Source organism: Ascaphus truei, chromosome 14 (genome assembly GCF_040206685.1).
Source record: "Ascaphus truei isolate aAscTru1 chromosome 14, aAscTru1.hap1, whole genome shotgun sequence".
NCBI classification, from domain to species: domain Eukaryota; kingdom Metazoa; phylum Chordata; class Amphibia; order Anura; family Ascaphidae; genus Ascaphus; species Ascaphus truei.
This window is the reverse complement of record NC_134496.1, coordinates 29,026,443-29,047,435: the sequence shown is the minus strand read 5'-3', so window position 1 is coordinate 29,047,435 and position 20,993 is coordinate 29,026,443. Positions and strand designations below refer to the sequence as shown.

The following is a 20,993-nucleotide window of genomic DNA, read 5'->3' as shown; positions in this document are numbered from 1 at the left end:
AGCGTCACTGGATTGGAACCGTAGGGATTACCCAGAGATTAACCGTGCTATTTTCAGCTTTGGGACCTTCTGGTTCTAGAGATACTCCCGGGTGAAGTTACTGGTGTTACTTCATGGTTTTTAAAGGGGTTTAAACGGCTATCCAATAGGAAGTGGCAACCGGTGACGTTGCCCCTTCCTATTGGCTGGAGATTTGACAGTCACTGGGTTTTCTACAGAAGATTTAAACCCAGAAACTTCACCAGTAGAGATCTCGAGAACCGGGGGGTCCCCGAAGCTGAAAATAGAGCTGTTCAGATTCAGAGGACCCCGGGTTCCCATCCTGTAAAAAATGAGGGGTACAAAAAAACAAGTATGGGGGAGTGCTGCTTTTAATAGAAAGAGGTGATCTGGCACACAAGCAATAAAGCAGTATAATGTCACCTGCCGGTGCCCACGGACCAAGGGGGGTCGTCCTACCAGGTCCCCAAGTGGTATCAGGGTAAAGAGAATAGTCCAGGCACACAGTCTTATCACAAAGAAGAAAATTTAATCCAGCAGAAATCCAACGTTTCGGCTGCACACAGGCAGCCTTTAAGGTGGAAGCGGATACTAAACAATGCTAAAAACCCTTAAATACCCCTTACACTTTCCTAAGTGCTACCAGGTGGGGAATGGCTTGCTGCTTTTAACAGCAGGCATCAGTATAAGGAATAAAGTAGAGCGCACGCCGGGTAATATAAGGAATAAAGTAGAGAGAGCGCTGGATAATATAAGGAATAAAGTAGAGCGCACGCCGGGTGATATAAGGAATAAAGTAGAGAGAGCGCTGGATAATATAAGGAATAAAGTAGAGCGAACGCTGGATAATATAAGGAATAAAGTAGAGAGCGCTGGATAATATAAGGAATAAAGTAGAGAGCGCTGGATAATATAAGGAATAAAGTAGAGAGCGCTGGATAATATAAGGAATAAAGTAGAGCGCGCCGGGTAATATAAGGAATAAAGTAGAGAGAGCGCCGGATAATATAAGTGTAACAGGGGACTTATCCCAGTTCACAAATGTGCCTCTAATCCAGCAGTGTGGGGGTTAACTGCTGGTAGGCAATTATCCAACACCACCTGGCTGATTACAGGTGGTAGAAAAATCCTGCCTCTGAGACAGGAAGAGAGACTCCTTAGCTCACACCTGAGCTGAACTAGGAGACAGAGCAGAGGTTCCTTAGTCCACAACTGGGCTGAACCAAGGAAGGACAGATGTCTTGAGCGACAAGCTGACCACAAGACAAAGGGGACAAGATTCTAACCTGGATCCCGGAGATTGCCTTAGCACACACGGGTGCGGATCCAAGAGAGCAGAGAAGCTTCCCCTACAGCAGCCCAGCTAACAGATAAGACTTTTCGTATAAGACTATTATCTATGTCTATGTGTATTGATAAATGTCTCCATGATTTGGGGCTGGTAAATAGCTTAGCTAACCAACCCAGTCAGAGAGGGCTGAGCTACATGTGTAGATAGTCTCCAAAGCAGAGATAGGGTTTTTTGTTTGGCTTATTCTCTTATGTTGATTTTTGCTGTGTTTAAAGCGACAGGCACAATAAAGTAGAGAGCGCTGGATAATATAAGGAATAAAGTAGAGCGCGCGCCGGATAATATAAGGAATAAAGTAGAGCGCGCGCCGGATAATATAAGGAATAAAGTAGAAAGCGCCGGATAATATAAAGAATAAAGTAGAAAGCACCGGATAATATAAGGAATAAAGTAGAGAGCGCCGGATAATATAAGGAATAAAGTAGAGCGCGCTGGATAATATAAGGAATAAAGTAGAGCGCGCACCGCTAGATAATATAAGGAATAAAGTAGAGAGCGCTGGATAATATAAGGAATAAAGTAGAGCGCGCTGGATAATATAAGGAATAAAGTAGAGAGAGCGCTGGATAATATAAGGAATAAAGTAGAGAGAGCGCTGGATAATATAAGGAATAAAGTAGAGCGCACGCTGGATAATATAAGGAATAAAGTAGAGAGAGCGCTGGATAATATAAGGAATAAAGTAGAGAGAGTGCTGGATAATATAAGGAATAAAGTAGAGAGAGCGCTGGATAATATAAGGAATAAAGTAGAGCGCACGCTGGATAATATAAGGAATAAAGTAGAGCGCGCTAGATAATATAAGGAATAAAGTAGAGAGAGCGCTGGATAATATAAGGAATAAAGTAGAGAGAGTGCTGGATAATATAAGGAATAAAGTAGAGAGAGCGCTGGATAATATAAGGAATAAAGTAGAGCGCACTAGATAATATAAGGAATAAAGTAGAGCGCACGCTGGATAATATAAGGAATAAAGTAGAGCGCGCCGGATAATATAAGGAATAAAGTAGAGCGCGCGCCGGATAATATAAGGAATAAAGTAGAGAGAGCGCCGGATAATATAAGGAATAAAGTAGAGAGCGCCGGATAATATAAGGAATAAAGTAGAGCGCGCGCCGGGTAATATAAGGAATAAAGTAGAGCGCACGCTGGATAATATAAGGAATAAAGTAGAGCGCACGCTGGATAATATAAGGAATAAAGTAGAGAGAGCGCCGGATAATATAAGGAATAAAGTAGAGCGCGCGCCGGGTAATATAAGGAATAAAGTAGAGCGCACGCTGGATAATATAAGGAATAAAGTAGAGCGCACGCTGGATAATATAAGGAATAAAGTAGAGCGCGCTGGATAATATAAGGAATAAAGTAGAGCGCGCTAGATAATATAAGGAATAAAGTAGAGAGAGTGCTGGATAATATAAGGAATAAAGTAGAGAGAGTGCTGGATAATATAAGGAATAAAGTAGAGAGAGCGCTGGATAATATAAGGAATAAAGTAGAGCGCACGCTGGATAATATAAGGAATAAAGTAGAGCGCGCTAGATAATATAAGGAATAAAGTAGAGCGCACGCTGGATAATATAAGGAATAAAGTAGAGCGCGCCGGATAATATAAGGAATAAAGTAGAGCGCGCGCCGGATAATATAAGGAATAAAGTAGAGAGAGCGCCGGATAATATAAGGAATAAAGTAGAGAGCGCCGGATAATATAAGGAATAAAGTAGAGCGCGCGCCGGGTAATATAAGGAATAAAGTAGAGCGCACGCTGGATAATATAAGGAATAAAGTAGAGCGCACGCTGGATAATATAAGGAATAAAGTAGAGAGAGCGCTGGATAATATAAGGAATAAAGTAGAGCGCACGCTGGATAATATAAGGAATAAAGTAGAGCGCACGCTGGATAATATAAGGAATAAAGTAGAGCGCGCTAGATAATATAAGGAATAAAGTAGAGAGAGCGCTGGATAATATAAGGAATAAAGTAGAGAGAGTGCTGGATAATATAAGGAATAAAGTAGAGCGCACGCTGGATAATATAAGGAATAAAGTAGAGCGCGCTAGATAATATAAGGAATAAAGTAGAGCGCACGCTGGATAATATAAGGAATAAAGTAGAGCGCGCCGGATAATATAAGGAATAAAGTAGAGAGCGCCGGATAATATAAGGAATAAAGTAGAGCGCACGCTGGATAATATAAGGAATAAAGTAGAGAGAGCGCTGGATAATATAAGGAATAAAGTAGAGCGCACGCTGGATAATATAAGGAATAAAGTAGAGCGCGCTAGATAATATAAGGAATAAAGTAGAGCGCACGCTGGATAATATAAGGAATAAAGTAGAGCGCGCCGGATAATATAAGGAATAAAGTAGAGAGCGCCGGATAATATAAAGGAATAAAGTAGAGCGCACGCTGGATAATATAAGGAATAAAGTAGAGCGCGCGCCGGATAATATAAGGAATAAAGTAGAGAGCGCCGGATAATATAAGGAATAAAGTAGAGCGCGCGCCGGGTAATATAAGGAATAAAGTAGAGCGCACGCTGGATAATATAAGGAATAAAGTAGAGAGAGCGCCGGATAATATAAGGAATAAAGTAGAGAGAGCGCCGGATAATATAAGGAATAAAGTAGAGCGCACGCCGGATAATATAAGGAATAAAGTAGAGAGAGCGCCGGATAATATAAGGAATAAAGTAGAGAGCGCCGGATAATATAAGGAATAAAGTAGAGCGCGCGCCGGGTAATATAAGGAATAAAGTAGAGAGAGCGCCGGATAATATAAGGAATAAAGTAGAGCGCGCGCTGGATAATATAAGGAATAAAGTAGAGCGCACGCTGGATAATATAAGGAATAAAGTAGAGAGCGCTGGATAATATAAGGAATAAAGTAGAGCGCACGCTGGATAATATAAGGAATAAAGTAGAGCGCGCTAGATAATATAAGGAATAAAGTAGAGAGAGCGCTGGATAATATAAGGAATAAAGTAGAGAGAGCGCTGGATAATATAAGGAATAAAGTAGAGCGCACGCTGGATAATATAAGGAATAAAGTAGAGCGCGCGCTGGATAATATAAGGAATAAAGTAGAGAGAGCGCTGGATAATATAAGGAATAAAGTAGAGCGCACGCTGGATAATATAAGGAATAAAGTAGAGCGCGCTAGATAATATAAGGAATAAAGTAGAGCGCACGCTGGATAATATAAGGAATAAAGTAGAGCGCGCCGGATAATATAAGGAATAAAGTAGAGCGCGCGCCGGATAATATAAGGAATAAAGTAGAGAGAGCGCCGGATAATATAAGGAATAAAGTAGAGAGCGCCGGATAATATAAGGAATAAAGTAGAGCGCGCGCCGGGTAATATAAGGAATAAAGTAGAGCGCACGCTGGATAATATAAGGAATAAAGTAGAGCGCGCTGGATAATATAAGGAATAAAGTAGAGCGTGCTAGATAATATAAGGAATAAAGTAGAGCGCGCGCCGGGTAATATAAGGAATAAAGTAGAGAGAGCGCCGGATAATATAAGGAATAAAGTAGAGCGCGCGCTGGATAATATAAGGAATAAAGTAGAGCGCACGCTGGATAATATAAGGAATAAAGTAGAGCGCACGCTGGATAATATAAGGAATAAAGTAGAGCGCACGCTGGATAATATAAGGAATAAAGTAGAGCGCGCTGGATAATATAAGGAATAAAGTAGAGCGCGCTAGATAATATAAGGAATAAAGTAGAGCGCGCGCCGGGTAATATAAGGAATAAAGTAGAGAGAGCGCCGGATAACAGAAAGAATAAGATACAAGGAAACTGAATGACGTAACAGATAAGGTACAGGAAGAAGTATATAACAGGTGTACACAGGTGTAGAGAGAATTTGGTGATATAGCGTAGCTACACCAACAGGAAAAAAGGCGAAATAGGCGTTAGATGTAACAAGAATAAGGTATTATAAGAGTTAAAGGGACCATAAGAATCCTAGTGGAAGTGCTACAGTTAAACGTGGCGGATTCAACAAATGTTGAAGAATCAAAAGTGTTGTTAAATATTAATTTTAAACTTTTAATATCAACATAGTAACCAAATGCATTAGAGTGTTTTATAATCTTGACCCAACCTCTTTTAAGAAGAAGGTCAGACTGTTTGTGATCTGTTGTATGTATAGGGGGATTGTTCACCGGGCCCGGAGAAAATAGAAACCGCCTTATTTTTTTTTACACGGGAAGCAGATGAGAAAAACCCCACGGGACTGGCAATATAATCGTGATGTTCAGCGTACTAGTGGCTGTATTCATCTCTAGCTTTCAACTATACCCTGGGGAGAGCTCCATTTTAACCTCCATATTTGAAACACTTTTATCTCACGAACGAAGCATCGGATTTAAAAAATAAAAAAAACAGTGCTTGAAAGTGCAGGAAGAAATCTATTAAAGAAAGTATAAACAAGATTAATAATAAATTGCAAAAATAAATGGTGATCAGTGCGGTCTGCTGCTTTAATGTGGAATGGGGGTTAAGGCAGTAAAAGTAAAATACATTAAAAAAAGGAATTTAGGTCATTGTAAGACTTTTGCTGCCAGCGGGGATCAGGCACGCGTTGCACTGCAGCAAGGGATTATGGGAGGTGTGTGTGATAAGGAGTTTGCTGATAGGCGTAACTCACCTCTTCCTGAAACCGTGCAAGCTGCTGCTCATGCGCTGACGTCTTTTTGTGATTTTCTTCTTCCTGCATCTGCAGCTGCAGCCTTACCGCCTTGGCCTAAAAATATATGTCAAGTATATATATATATATATTACACAATGCCGGCAGTGACGTTTTGTGCAAGGCGGCAGCAACACAGTCGTTACCGGTAATAGCGGTGTTATTACCTTACACAGGACCAAAAGGAGCACACGTCTGCACTCCTTTCTGTCCTGTGTAAGCTATTAACCCAGCCAGCTGCGCACACGTGAGCCTTCGCACATGCGCAGGCGGCTACTGTGTTAATAGCTTACAGAGGATCGAAGCTTCTTTCTATCTTGTGTAACACAGCAGCCGGCATGTTAGCTATTTTTACAGTTGGCAGAGGCTGGAATCGAGTTGGTCGCCTTATAAGTCAGGCAAATACGGTATATTCAATTGAAAAAAACTTCATGTAACTGCAGTCAAGGTTTGTAAGCAAACCCTTCAAAATTCTGGAAATGTCGATGTTAAGTTGACACACAACATTACCTCCCCCTCCCCAAGCTTTGCTGATCTCATCATACATTACAAATTAAATCGCGTACAAACTTTAACAACGTTTTTTCAATTGAATTACTATGCTTTTTATCCCGTGGACCACATATAGCAATTGATCACAAGGACTCTCATCATATGGAGGAGATTTTAAACTAGGATGGAGGGGGGAGGGATAAGAAACAAACTAAATAGAATAGATAGGGATGGGGAAATAGCAAGGGGTCATCGAGGTAGAATGGGGGGAGTGGGAGTTTGGCAAGCAGGGAGACGCCCATATTAAATACAGATAATACTAGAAAACTTCTAAAGACTAAACCCAATTTCGATAGAAAGGCAGGAGCAGGTGAGATAATAGTACAGACAGAAAAAAAACTTTAAAATGCATGCTTGCTATGCATTAAAGCCTGACCGATAAAATGGGTTACTTTGAATTAATAGCTACAAGGGAGCAGTATGATATCATAGGCATTACTGAAACATGGCGAGATGAAACTCACGACTGAGCAGTTAATTTAGAGGGTTATTCCCTTGTTCGGAAGGATATATCAGGAAGTGGAGGATCCCCAGAGGTCAGGGGGCCACAAAGAAACTTTGAGGGACCCCCCAGTTCAGGAAATAGTCAAGAGGGGGGAGGGGAAAAGGACTTCTCTGACATAGCCCCTTCCATTTCTGTTTTGAACAAGTGACCATGACATACCTAGAACGTCGTGATCTCCCAAATGACTTATAATTGCCCTGTTCCTCCTTTCTGTGATGTTATCTGTGCTGCAAGTTAGTTAACTCTACCTCCTGGTTGAGCTTCTCCAGCCGGGCCTGGACTAAGCTGAGCTCCTGTTCTCGGAGTTCCAGGCGGGCAGTCAGATCATGGTTCTGCGCTTCCCACTCCAACTTCTTGTGGGCCACCATGATGTCTATCTGCCTCATGAGCTCCTGTAGCTCCGCCTCGCAGGAAGCCTGTTGTCCCCTGTGAGCGACAAGGAGAGGGACAGAGATTAAAACCAACAGCCCTTCCTCCCCGCCCATGTATAGGAAGGGGGTCTGCTTCCCGAGATATTTACCAGAGGTGCCGCCGGTATCTTATAGACGCTAAAATCCCCTGCATCACGCGGGCTAATAGGAAGCCATGACGAATGATGTTGCTGCTTCCTATTGGCCCGTTTAAACCTCCATTTTGTTTCCCCTTATAGGAGACAGCACCTTCCTCTGTAAGTATGTCGGAAAGCGGAGCTGAAATGAACACGGATAAGCTCTGGGGAACGCATGCATCCAGAGATACTTAACTCTGAAGGTGACCCGGTACCATCTCCTGCTCGGGCAACAAAATTACATTTTAGATCGACCGGAGCACGCGATCCAACAGGAACCCACGACGGATCTATTGGCCCATGTAACACGGGAGATTCAGGAAACAGGAAGTACACACGTCACCTACAGAGGTAACTATCTAGGGAAGCAGGGGGTCTTCCGGGGCTGAAATTAACGAGGTTCAACTCTGGAAACCCACTGTTGCTTCTGACCTATCCTGGAAAAAGGTGTCACATTTCACTTGGAGTCCTCCTTTAACAGGTTGGTACGTCAGGTTAAAAGATAAGTACCTCTTTATTCCAAATAAATTAAATTTTTGTCCTTATGTGGTGCAAGTAGAATTTGGCACACACACAAGTCCCTGTCCCAAAGAGCTTACAATCTAATTTGCAGTGCACGGCAAGATAACATGTTGTTAATCCATACCACTTTTGACGACATATGTCAGTCCTTTGACACGTGGGTGGAAAGGATGGCATGTTCCTATAAACTCACCCATTTCCCCTATATACTCACCCCGTTCGTTCCTGGTGCAGTATTGCTCCTAAAAGGGCCTCCATTACGAATGTCCAACGCCTTCCACAACTGAATTACAAGAAGGGAGATAGGGGGGAGGGGGGAATGAGGAAGTGAACCCCTTCTGTACTGGTAGCTACCATTCATTTGGTGCAGGACTCTTACGCTACTTTATTTTTGGCCTCGACAGCAGCGGAGTATAAATGAGAGCGGGAAGTATTGTACATGGGTGCTCAATGGAGTATAATTGAGAGCGGGAAGTATTGTACATGGGTGCTCAACGGAGTATAAATGAGAGCAGGAAGTATTGTACATGGGTGCTCAACGGAGTATAAATGAGAGCGGGAAGTATTGGACATGGCTGCTCAACGGAGTATAAACGAGAGCGGGAAGTATTGGACATGGGTGCTCAACGGAGTATAAATGAGAGCAGGAAGTATTGTACATGGGTGCTCAACGGAGAGCAAGGACTAACATACTTAATAATTTCCGATTTATATTGCTGAAGTAGTAGCCCCCTGAGTGTGAGTAAAGTAAGTCGATTGAATATACTTTCTTAAGTTGGCTGCAGGCTTATAGTTTTTTGGCCAAAGGGTTTAACTAAATGACCCTTACTCATGAGCAGATAAGCACTGAAGTATTGTACTATATGTTGTGTCATTTTCTGTGTTGCGCTGGGCCTTTCTGTTGTTGGTTATACTTTCTTAAGGGTTTCTTTGGGGTTAACTAACTCCACGCCTACCTTGGCTCAAAGATGAGAAGCCTTGTATATTACTCCAATATATAGAAGCCACGGATCTTAAGCGTTTGATACTATAAATGATCTTCAGTAAAACGTCCCATACAGGATAAACCACTGGAATGTAAAGGGTCTTAAAAATCTACAATTGTTCTCACTCTTGCTCCAACACATAATACCGTGATTATACCTAAACCGGCCGGCGGCAGCGCGCGCAGCTGAAAAACAAAGCGCATAAGTCCAATGTAACCAAACATACCCATCACGACGGCCGCGCAGTGCCGAACTGCAAGGCGGCAGACTGGAGAGGAGACAGAGGAATTTGTTCTCGGCAGGCGACGGCCACGTCACGTGAGCTGTTCAGCCAATGAGGGCGAACCGCTCACGGCCACGCCTCCGCCACCCTGTCTCCTTCGGCTGCCTCGTGCTTGCAATTCAACTTGCCACTTTGCCGGATCGCTGTGGTGACGTCACCGCATCGCGCTGCCGCCCAGCAGCTCCTGTATAATCATAGCCTAAGGCTGTGCTTATAGTGCCGGCGACAGCGACGTCGCAACAAATAAATTGCAGCCGTCGCCTGCGCTTATAGTAAGCGCGGCACGACGGCTTGGTCGTGATCGCTGAAAGTCATCTCAATTTGATTTTTCCAGCAACCGTAGCCTGACATCGCCGTCGCCGACACTATAAGCGTAGCCTAAGGGAGGGTTACTTGCCACAGCTCAGATCAACCGCAGTAACGTCCAACAGAGATGAAGAAATGTTGGAGCAGTGCACAGCCACCAGAAGATAACAAGGCAAAAAATATATTTGAGAAATGTAAAACGCGTTGGAGAATGTTTGCCTTTGAACATGGTTCAAATAAAAATAATCATTTTTTAAATATATTTTGTGCCTTGTTATGTCCGTGTGGCTGTGTGCTGCTCTGACTTTTCTTCATCTGTAATGAGAGCGGGGCTGCCAGCAGAATCCTAAAGAGATCTCTTATTACAGCAGTAAACCCACCTTTAAGATTTTTATCATTATTATTTTGTTTACAGAATTCGAACCATCAGAGTTAATGGAGTGATTTTTAGTTCCCGGTAACCCCGGTATTGTTTCCTGGATTTTCCAAGATGGTGCCGCAGCAATCCAACAGGAAGCTGCAATGTCCTCCAATTAAACAGCGGCATTCTATTGGCCCGCGGGAACAGGCAGCCATTTTGGTTTCCCAGATTGGATCTGAAACATTGGCAACTAAGCCGGGAAGTATCTCTGGAACCGGATTGTCCCTGAAGTTAAAAGTAATACAACTCCGCTCCGGATGATCTCCAGGTTCAATTCCTGTAAAAAAATAAATAAAAATAACAAAATATGGAAAAATAAAACAAGTGGGTGGGATTGCTGCTCTAGCCCCTTCCTTGCAGGAAAAAAATGCCCACAATGACCACTGAGGAATAGTGGTGTTAACACTCTCCAGTTAAACCCCGATCCAGAACCGCTTTTCCATCTGTCATCTACAGGAAACTAAGGGCAAAGTGCCCGTATCCAAAATGGCCGCGTCAGGCTCTGTGACAGTAGCCTACGGGCTTTTTCTCTCACCTGTGTGGACTTTTCCCCACTCTAATATCAACGCGGCGCTTGAAACGGTAGAGGCCAGTCACAGGGAGCTGTCCCACCGCCGCCGGTAGTCACGGCTCGGGCTACGAGAGCCTGCCAAGAGACGTAACACTCGGAGAGGGAGGGCGGGTACTCAGAGTACTTTGCGTGGGGTGGCTAAGAGAACAGCCAATGAGACGTTTGAACGAAACAGCTACATCACTGAGGTGGGAGTGTCGGTGGGCCTTTGATAAGGTTAGAACTGCTTATTTACCCCTTGAAGTTACTCAGGAAGAGAAAAAGGGGCGAGAGAAATACTTATTTATTTATTTTTTGTACTTCTCTGCCCGGTCTGTATGATCAGAACAGAGTTTTCCTTGTAGCGGCGGTGATGCCTGCTCCAGGGCCTGGTCACTTGCCCTCAAGAAAGATGGCCGACGAAGCTTCAGAGGCGTCCTCACATTTTTGGCGGGAATATTGAGAACGTTGTGACTGTTTTAATTAACACAAATATAAATCACGGACACATCACCAAGAAATGATATCTAAGCCTCAAAAATAATTACACACCTGTCATTTATTATTCTTTATCTTTGTATTTTTGCCTCTTGATTTGTCATGTCACAAACGCACCCCCCCCCCCCCCGCACCTAGCCTCTTTGGAAGTTTGGGGTGTGTGTCTTTTAACCCTAGACCTCTGATTGTTATTGTTTTTTAACCCCTCGCTCCCCCTTTTTTCTTGTTTCATCTTTCATGTCAAGGGTCTTGGATAGTCCCCATTGGGGTTGAAGCAGAAGGGGTTTGCATCTATATAGGTCTCCCCTCATCACTGTATAGGGGCACCTATCATCGTCTGCTGGTAATATACACCCATTGGTACTATCTTGTTGGATCTGCATTTGTAGGTTAGCGCCTAGGTTTCTCTGTTCCCACTTCAGCTCGTTATAGTTGCCAGGCGTCCAGTTTTGAACCGGACTGTCCTGTATTTGGACACTGTCCAGTAAAAAATGAGAGGTAATACTGGACATGTACTGTATGTGTATACCGGTATTACCTCTCTGGATGTGTATGTGTATACCAGCATTACCTCTCTGGGGGTGTATACCGGTATTACCTCTCTGGACATGTATGTGTATACCGGTATTACCTCTCTGGACATGTATGTGTATACCGGTATTACCTCTCTGGACATGTATGTGTATACCGGTATTACCTCTCTGGACATGTATGTGTATACCGGTATTACCTCTCTGGGGGTGTATGTGTATACCGGTATTACCTCTCTGGGGGTGTATGTGTATACCGGTATTACCTCTCTGGGCGTGTGTGTATACCGGTATTACCTCTCTGGGGGTGTATGTGTATACCGGTATTACCTCTCTGGGGGTGTATGTGTATACCGGCATTACCTCTCTGGGGGTGTATGTGTATACCGGCATTACCTCTCTGGGGGTGTATGTGTATACCGGTATTACCTCTCTGGGGGTGTATGTGTATACCGGTATTACCTCTCTGGGGGTGTATGTGTATACCGGCATTACCTCTCTGGGGGTGTATGTGTATACCGGTATTACCTCTCTGGGGGTGTATGTGTATACCGGTATTACCTCTCTGGGCGTGTGTGTATACCGGTATTACCTCTCTGGGGGTGTATGTGTATACCGGTATTACCTCTCTGGGGGTGTATGTGTATACCGGCATTACCTCTCTGGGGGTGTATGTGTATACCGGTATTACCTCTCTGGGGGTGTATGTGTATACCGGCATTACCTCTCTGGGGGTGTATGTGTATACCGGCATTACCTCTCTGGGGGTGTATGTGTATACCGGTATTACCTCTCTGGGGGTGTATGTGTATACCGGTATTACCTCTCTGTGTGTGTATGTGTATACCGGTATTACCTCTCTGGGGGTGTATGTGTATACCGGTATTACCTCTCTGGGCGTGTATGTGTATACCGGTATTACCTCTCTGGGGGTGTATGTGTATACCGGTATTACCTCTCTGGGGGTGTATGTGTATACCGGTATTACCTCTCTGGGGGTGTATGTGTATACCGGCATTACCTCTCTGGGGGTGTATGTGTATACCGGTATTACCTCTCTGGGGGTGTATGTGTATACCGGTATTACCTCTCTGGGGGTGTATGTGTATACCGGTATTACCTCTGGGGGTGTATGTGTATACCGGCATTACCTCTCTGGGGGTGTATGTGTATACCGGTATTACCTCTCTGGGGGTGTATGTGTATACCGGTATTACCTCTCTGGGGGTGTATGTGTATACCGGTATTACCTCTCTGGGGGTGTATGTGTATACCGGTATTACCTCTCTGGGGGTGTATGTGTATACCGGTATTACCTCTCTGGGGGTGTATGTGTATACCGGTATTACCTCTCTGGGGGTGTATGTGTATACCGGTATTACCTCTCTGGGGGTGTATGTGTATACCGGTATTACCTCTCTGGGGGTGTATGTGTATACTGGTATTACCTCTCTAGGCGTGTATGTGTGTATACCGGTATTACCTCTCTGGACAAGTGTGTGTGTGTGTGTCTCGAGAGTGTCGCACCTTTCACCATTGTGTCCAGTATTTTTGGAGAAGCTACCTGGCAACCCTACAGCAGCGTGCAGACCAATGACTGATTTCATAAATGATATGGTTGTAGAGAAGTTAGCATTATTTCTATTGTATGTATAAGTATAAAAACAGACGTGTGTTTTATTTGCTAAAATGATCTTTTGCCTATTCAGACATAGCGGATTTTTTTTGCGTCCGTTTACACCGGGCTCATTGTTTAACCCTTTGAGTGCCAGGGGGTCCGCCGGGGGGGGCGGGGGGCGGCAGAGTTGTACATGGCGCGTGTTACATTGCGAACTTGGCAATCATGCAACCACTTCCTATGTTTTCTGTTATTTGTATCCTTCCATCCATCTAAAGTGGCTCATTTATTTTCATTCCATATAATAATTTTTTTTAAATGCTCTGCGCCGATTTTTAAAACCTTTGTGAATTATTTTACACAAATAAGGTGAACAATGTTTTTAAAAGACATCAAACAAATACGTCTAGAACAGTCGCTGGAAGAACGGGATATATATTTTTTTGAAGACGTTTTGGGGAACAGAAGGAGTATTTGACATAAATTCCCTTCTCGGCGGCTTGGTTCAGATTAAACCTGCTAAGCTATACGAGCAGTGGCTGAATGAAAGTAGTGGTACTGCCTCGTTTTTAAAATGAGAACATTTATTAATCATTGCAGTAAAGCAGTTTTGCAGTTTTGTAAAGCCATCATACGAGTAACATTTATGCCAAAAAAATAAAGCGGGATTGCAAATCTGTATTTATAAAAACGTAGTGGAACTCTGGGAGTTTAAAATATCCGCACATGACCACTGTACAGTATACATTAAGTATTATGTCACTGAGGTACATATCCCACACGTACTGTAATAGTATGTTTATTTCTATTTATTGACAGACCACAAGAGGGCAGAAAAACCCCATAGGAACACAGGATAGGACCTTAGACGAACTGACTGATGAGCAATAAGGATATATCCTGTGTAAGAGTACAGCTCTTAAAAATGCAATTCTCTCCTCTCATTACTTTCTTTATCTTGTTAAAGTTCACCCCTGCAGCCCGGGATAGAACAACATGTCCGATTACAATCAGATGAAGCTTTAATTTTTCTGATTCTATTGCTGCCCTTGAGAGGGAGAAGCCAATGAACAGGGAGGATGAGACATGCAGAGGATTCTGGGATAAGAGACAGCAGCCATATAGTCTCAATGATATATATATATATATATATATATATATATATATATATATATATATATATATATATATATATATAATTACATACTATATTAAGCTGCTGTATGAATACATTTCAAGTCATGCTAGTAAATTGATTTTTGAGTGGGAATGCAACTTTAAACTAATATATTTATGTCCATTGTGTACCTATATAGGGGACACTATGTATCATCATCTCAAGCCCTTGTCAATACACTGCTGGATGAAGGCCTCACCAAGAGTGTGTGTGTGTGTGTGTGTATGTGTATATATATATGTGTATATATATATATATATATATATACATATATACTCTCTCTCTCCCCTCTCTCTCTCCTCTCTCTCTCCTCTCTCTCTCCTCTCTCTCTCCTCTTTCTCTTCCTCTCCTCTCTCCTCTCTCTCATCCAGCAGTGGCTTGAGATGATGATACATAGTGTCCCCTATATAGGTACACAATGGACATAAATATATTAGTTTAAAGTTGCATTCCCACTCAAAAATCAATTTACTAGCATGACTTGAAATGTATATATATGTATAGACGCTTTTTTTTCTGATTATATATATATATATATATATATATATATATATACTTATTAAGGTTATGGTGGGTAAAAAAGTGACAAAAACCCTCCACAGTAAAGCATATAGCAACTGTAAATATTACTGTGTATTTACAGTTGCTATATATATATCAGAAAAAAAGAAGAAAAAGCGTCCGATCTGCGTGTATTTTTATATTATTTTTATTCATACATTTTTATTTTGGTATATGCATTGTAATACATGACATTTATATATTGATCTAGTGCACTTTAGACTTGTCAGTATTTAACATCATATTGTGGTTATTCTTTAACACACTAGAGGTGTTCCATTTATAATCAACATCCAATTATACACCATACTAGTCATTACATCCAGATATACTAGACGCAGTCTTTTATTTTTCCTGTGTGTGTATATATATATATATATATATATATATATATATATATATATATATATATATATATATATATATATACCCACACACACACCCACAAAGAAGACAAAGAGCACACGCCCCATAGTGTGATCCTGTACATTAAATAAAGGGAAGGGAATGGTGAAGGGATTAAAAACACTTACAAAGTATAAGTGATAAACAAGCAGTTTGTGATAAAAAGATCACCAACGATGCAGGAACCGTTCCGTGACGTGCTCGCAGTCCATACGAAATCTCTGGGCAACACCCGACACCAGCTGTCCTTAACACGATGGATTGAAGTCCTCCACACAGTGTGGCATTCGAGTTGGCCTCAATTCAGCTTCCACACGCTCCGGCCGTAAAGCGTGCAAACAACGTGATGACGTAGTGTCGTAATGTACGTCCCTGACACGTTTCGTCACAACAAATGTAACTTGTTACATTTGTTGTGACGAAACGCGGCAGGGACGTACATTACGACACTACGTCATCACGTTGTTTGCACGCTTTACGGCCAGAGCGTGTGGAAGCTGAATTGAGGCCAACTCGAATGCCACACTGTGTGGAGGACTTCAATCCATCGTGTTAAGGACAGCTGGTGTCGGGTGTTGCCCAGAGATTTCGTTTGGACTGCGAGCACGTCACGGAACGGTTCCTGCATCGTTGGTGATCTTTTTATCACAAACTGCTTGTTTATCACTTATACTTTGTAAGTGTTTTTAATCCCTTCGCCATTCCCTTCCCTTTATTAAATGTACAGGATCACACTATGGGGCGTGCACTCTTTTTGTCTTCTTTTTGTATCTATAGATTCTGCCTTGGAAGTGGTTCTTCCATTTGAGAGCAGCCGTGGACCCTTGGATTCTGTACAGTTTTCCTGCATTACCTATCAGGACTTATTCTGGGGTTTGGACATTTACACTTGGACTGTACTAACATTTTTCAATACATATTTATATATATTTTTTATATGTTTGAGTGTATATTTTAGTTTGTTTATATCAATTGTATATGTTCTACTCATTATAGGATTGTTTTGCATTTTGATTTTTTACACTTTGAAAGGGGTTTATTATTATTTTTCACTGGTCTATGAGTGGCGCTACTTTATTCACTTCTTCTCTTGTTTATATATATATGTTTATATATATATATATATATATATATATATATATATATATATATATTTCGCGCAAGCTCCATAGCGTAACTGTATACAAATGTTAATAAAAAAATAAAACTGTCCCACAGACTTTCTCACAAGTAAAGCAGGACTTATCGCATTTGAGAGTGTAAAACTCTACTGCACAAGGGTCAAGACAACAGGCTCATGGATATAATGGAGGTCAGCGAGACAAGTCCCAAACAGTCCAGGCTTTTTCCTCACCAGCAGTGAAATGGTATCCGCAGAGGTGTCGGGTCACACACAGAACAAGCCAGTAAGGTCTCTCCAGAAGGAACTGAAATGCTGGAAGGTTCAAATAGTCTCCACCACACAGTCAATTGGCATCCATAGACCTAAAAGATGCTTATCTCCAGTATTCCAATAAAAGTCTCATATTGCCATTTCCTGAGGTTTTGTTTAAACGGCTGTCCCTACCAGTTTACAGCTCTCCAATTTGGACTGGCTACAGCGCCCAGATGCTTCACGAAGGCCATGGTAGTGGTAGCAGCGTTGTTAAAACAAAATGCATTTTTGTGGGGCCATATTTGGATGATTGGTTGATCTAAGTCCTGTGAGACCGGGCTGCCAAACAGCATCTGTGTATAATGCACAACGTACTGGAAGATCATGGTTGAATCTTAAACCTAAAGAAAAACTGGCTCAAGTCCTTAAATTTCTGGGAGTCGTGTACAACACACGAGAAGGCCTAGTGTCACTACCTACCCCAAAGCTTCATATGATCATTGTAGAGGTCCGATAGTTCAAACAACTCAGAAAACCATCAAAGGCACAATTCACCGATCTGATAGGTCTTCTCAGCTCAGTCATGGACATAGGTTCTATGGTCCATGTTTCACCTCAGACCACTGCAGAGACACTTTCTCACTTTAGGGCTGCACCAGAATCCCAAACTAAATTCCAGACCACGTTGTTACCGAGCAAAAGACACAATCTACATTGGTGGACCTCAATCAAAAACATTAAAAAAGGCAAATCCATTGATTCCTCTAATCTGGACAGTATTAAAGACCGACGCAAGACTCGGGATTGGGTGTCATTTGTCAGGATCATATGATCCAAGGACTCTGGTCATGTCTGGAAACAAAACTTCTGATCAATGTGTTGGAAGTTCGAGCCATATTTTATGCCATACAATGTCTTCAACCTACATTCAGCCATTTCTCATTAAGGATTCTGTCCAACAACGAGGAGCAAGGAGTCCGATAGTTCTCAAAGAAGCCTCAAGAATCCTGCACAGGGCAGCGAAAGCATTGCCCTGCATCTCTCTGGTTTACATTTCAGGAGACAGAAATTACAAAGCTGACTTTCTCAGCTGATGTTCAATACACTCAGTAAAGTGGGAAGGGAACCAAGAACTCTTCGATCAGTTAGTTAAAAAATGGGGTCCACCAGAGGTAGACCTCAAGGCATCAGCAGTCAACAAGAAGGTGCAAATATACATGTCCAGATGGCACGACCCGAAAGCGTGGCTTGAGATTGTATTGTATTGTATGTCTTTATTTATATAGCGCCAAAAGTGTACTCAGCGCTTCACAAAGAATACAGTACAGGGAATTATAATTATACAATAAGTGCAGTAAAATCAGACAATAGGAAAGGAAATCCCTGCCCCGAAGAGCTTACAATCTAAGATGGGTTCTCAATCACTTAGGGCTTTAATCTCTGTTACATTTTCCCTCCATTCAATCTTCTGCAGCGGGTGATGAACAAGATCAAGAGAGGCAAAACTTGAGTTCTTCTAATAGCCCTGTATTAGCCCAAAAGAATGTGGTTTGCGAACTTGACAGATTTATCACTACAGGAGCAGTGGGTTCTGGAAATCCCTAGTATACTGGACTTCCTTCAACAAGAATATCAAAAGGGGTTGAAACCACCATCACGCAGAGTCCAAGTTTCTGCTTTAGGTGCATTCTATCAGAAATAGATTGCACTGGATCCTATGTTTGTTAGATTTATTAGAGCCGTGTCTAGAGTTAGACCCACAATCAGGATTCCTTTTTCTCCGTGGGATTTGAATCTGGTGCTGGAGCAGGTCACTTTATCCAACATTGAATCGGTTCTCGAGCTTCCTATGAAATTACTCACAATAAAAGCCGTCTTCCTTATGGCAATTAAGACAGCACGTAGGGTTGGAGAGCTCCAGGCACTATCCTGCCACAAGCCATTATTTCAGATATACCAGGACAGGATAGTCTTAAGGACCATTCCACATTTTCAGACTAAAGTTGTATCAGATTTTCATATTAATCAAGACATAGTGGTTCCGTCATTCTGTACCAATCCAACTTGTGATGGGGAACGTCGGTGGCACAATCTAGATGTAGTTAGGGCTCTAATGACATATGTGCAAATGACGGATAGTTTTAGGAAAACATCTAGGTTATTTGATGGACCCAGGAAGGGTCAAGCAGCATCTGTTGCCTCTATATCCAGATGGATCTAAGGCGCTATTACTGAGGCCTATAAATCAGCAGGTTTGAAGGCTCATTCTACCAGAACTATTACCACTTCCTGGGCGGAGGAGGCCCAGGCCTCTCAGGATATTTGTAAAGCATGTCTTCGCTACACATATTTGCGAAACATTACCGTCTACATGTTCAATCATCTCAGTATGCAAGGTTGGGTAGGAAGGTGCTTAAAGCAGTGATTCCAACTATAAAAAGAAGTATTCCCTCCCAACACTTCTTTAAATTGCTCTAGGACATCCCATTATTATGACTGCCATAGAGGACATAGAAGAAATTAAGAAATTTACCTTTTTGATATTTCCTTTTCTTCATGTTCTCTATGGCAGGGTACTTATCTCCTGTATGTTTTCTTTCATTATTAGTATGTTTTTTTGTACTTGCTTTGACAAGAAGGTAACCGAGCTGAGATGGTATATGCACCCTTATATAGGGCGGTTTTAAGGAAGTGCTTGTCCTACTTTAGCTGGTTGGAGGAGTAAACCTATTATTATGACTGCCGTAGATGACTCCAAGTAAAGGAAATATCAAAAAGAACATTTCTTCATTTTTACAATATTAAATGGAAAACAAGGTTTGTGTATGACAAAATGACAGCTAGTGCACTTCCTGTTTCAACCATGTTTGACATTACTGCATACCATAGGGCTATGTTTGATTCGCTTGTGAGGTCTGCCAAGGAAGATCGCCTGAAAGCTGAGTTTTCAACGTATTCCTTAAGAATTATCGGTGCAAAATAGTAAGGATTGGAAGGTCTGCGTGTTCGAAATCCAAACGCGAACTTTCGTAAAAATGTTGCCCAAATTTCGGATCAAAACTTGCTTATTTTATGTTTTTTTATTTTTGTTTTTTATATAAACCAAAACCAATTTAGTTCTGGTGAAAACTAAAACACTATTTTATTTTTTTTTACATTTATTTTTTTTTACAACTAAAACACCAGTGAAAGATCCCGTAAAATATATCTCATTTGCATTCCACACCAAATATGTTCTATCCGACATAATTTGTGAGTTGATTTATAGTAATCACCCGTGACCTAAACAATTTGGGTGAGATGTTTTCAAAGATGAATTGTATTACAGAAATATGCATTATATATGCAAAGCAAATGCAACTATTTCAACTATTTGATCCTCAACTCAAGATGTTAAAGTACTTTTATGGTTTATAAGGAGAAATAGAGCTTACTCTCGGCTTATTTTCTTGTTTTTGTCTGTAAAATAATAAGTAATTTTACTAGAAAAGATTACAAGGAACCCTGTAAAAATCAATAAAAATAACAAAATTATATCGATAATAATATAATGTATAAAAAGTATATTCATTTTGTTTGCTGGAATACGATAATTAGAACATACTGTACTTGTTTTAAGGGAGCGGAAGACATCTGTATGTTTTTTTTAAACTCCTTTTATGCCTGCCTTGTGGGATTACCCTTTTAATGTGTTTAATTGGAGGAGCGGCTCAGTGACTAAAGACACTGACTGGCACTGAGTTTGAAGCAGGGGAACCTGGTTCAATTCCTGGTGTGACCTTGGGCAAGTCACTTTATCTCCCTGTGCCTTAAACACCAAAAACATAGATTGTACAGTGCAGGGACTGTGCCTGTAAAGCATGACATAAAAGTAGCAGCGCTATACAAGAACAACTATTATTAGAGTGATTTGGTAGCCACCTTTTTGTTGAAAAAAAAAAAAGTGACCGTAAGGAAAAAAAAAAATGTTTTAAACTTTTAATATTTTCATAGAAACCACATGCTTTTGGGGAGGGGGGTTACCATCTTTACCTAATCTCTTTTGCTGTAAATATGTTTGTAATTTATTGCATCTACAGGCAAACCCACAAAAAAAAAATTCTCTT

At 41.6% G+C, this 20,993-nt stretch overlaps 2 protein-coding genes across 7 annotated transcripts in view; one reads left to right on the top strand and one right to left on the bottom strand.

Moving 5' to 3' along the window:
• CEP63 (centrosomal protein 63) overlaps positions 1–20,993 on the bottom strand; it is a 59,309-nt gene that overhangs the window by 30,202 nt on the left and 8,114 nt on the right. The window contains exons 1-5 of one of the 6 annotated variants that reach the window (XM_075570279.1): positions 10,709–11,070; positions 10,133–10,450; positions 8,392–8,460; positions 7,357–7,534; positions 6,013–6,108 (exon numbers count right to left, since the gene is read on the bottom strand). In XM_075570279.1, the coding sequence (XP_075426394.1) occupies positions 6,013–6,108; positions 7,357–7,534; positions 8,392–8,435 (318 nt within the window). In that variant the 5' untranslated portion in view covers positions 8,436–8,460; positions 10,133–10,450; positions 10,709–11,070. Of the gene's footprint in view, positions 1–6,012; positions 6,109–7,351; positions 7,535–7,851; positions 7,946–8,391; positions 8,461–10,132; positions 10,451–10,708; positions 11,072–20,993 lie in introns of those variants that run through there. The other 5 variants (XM_075570282.1, XM_075570278.1, XM_075570283.1 and 2 more) reach the window with 5 other exon arrangements.
• AMOTL2 (angiomotin like 2) overlaps positions 10,845–20,993 on the top strand; it is an 84,207-nt gene continuing 74,058 nt past the window's right edge. The window contains exon 1 of the mRNA XM_075570276.1: positions 10,845–10,960. The gene's annotated coding sequence lies outside the window, so the exon portion shown is untranslated. The remainder of the gene's footprint in view (positions 10,961–20,993) is intronic.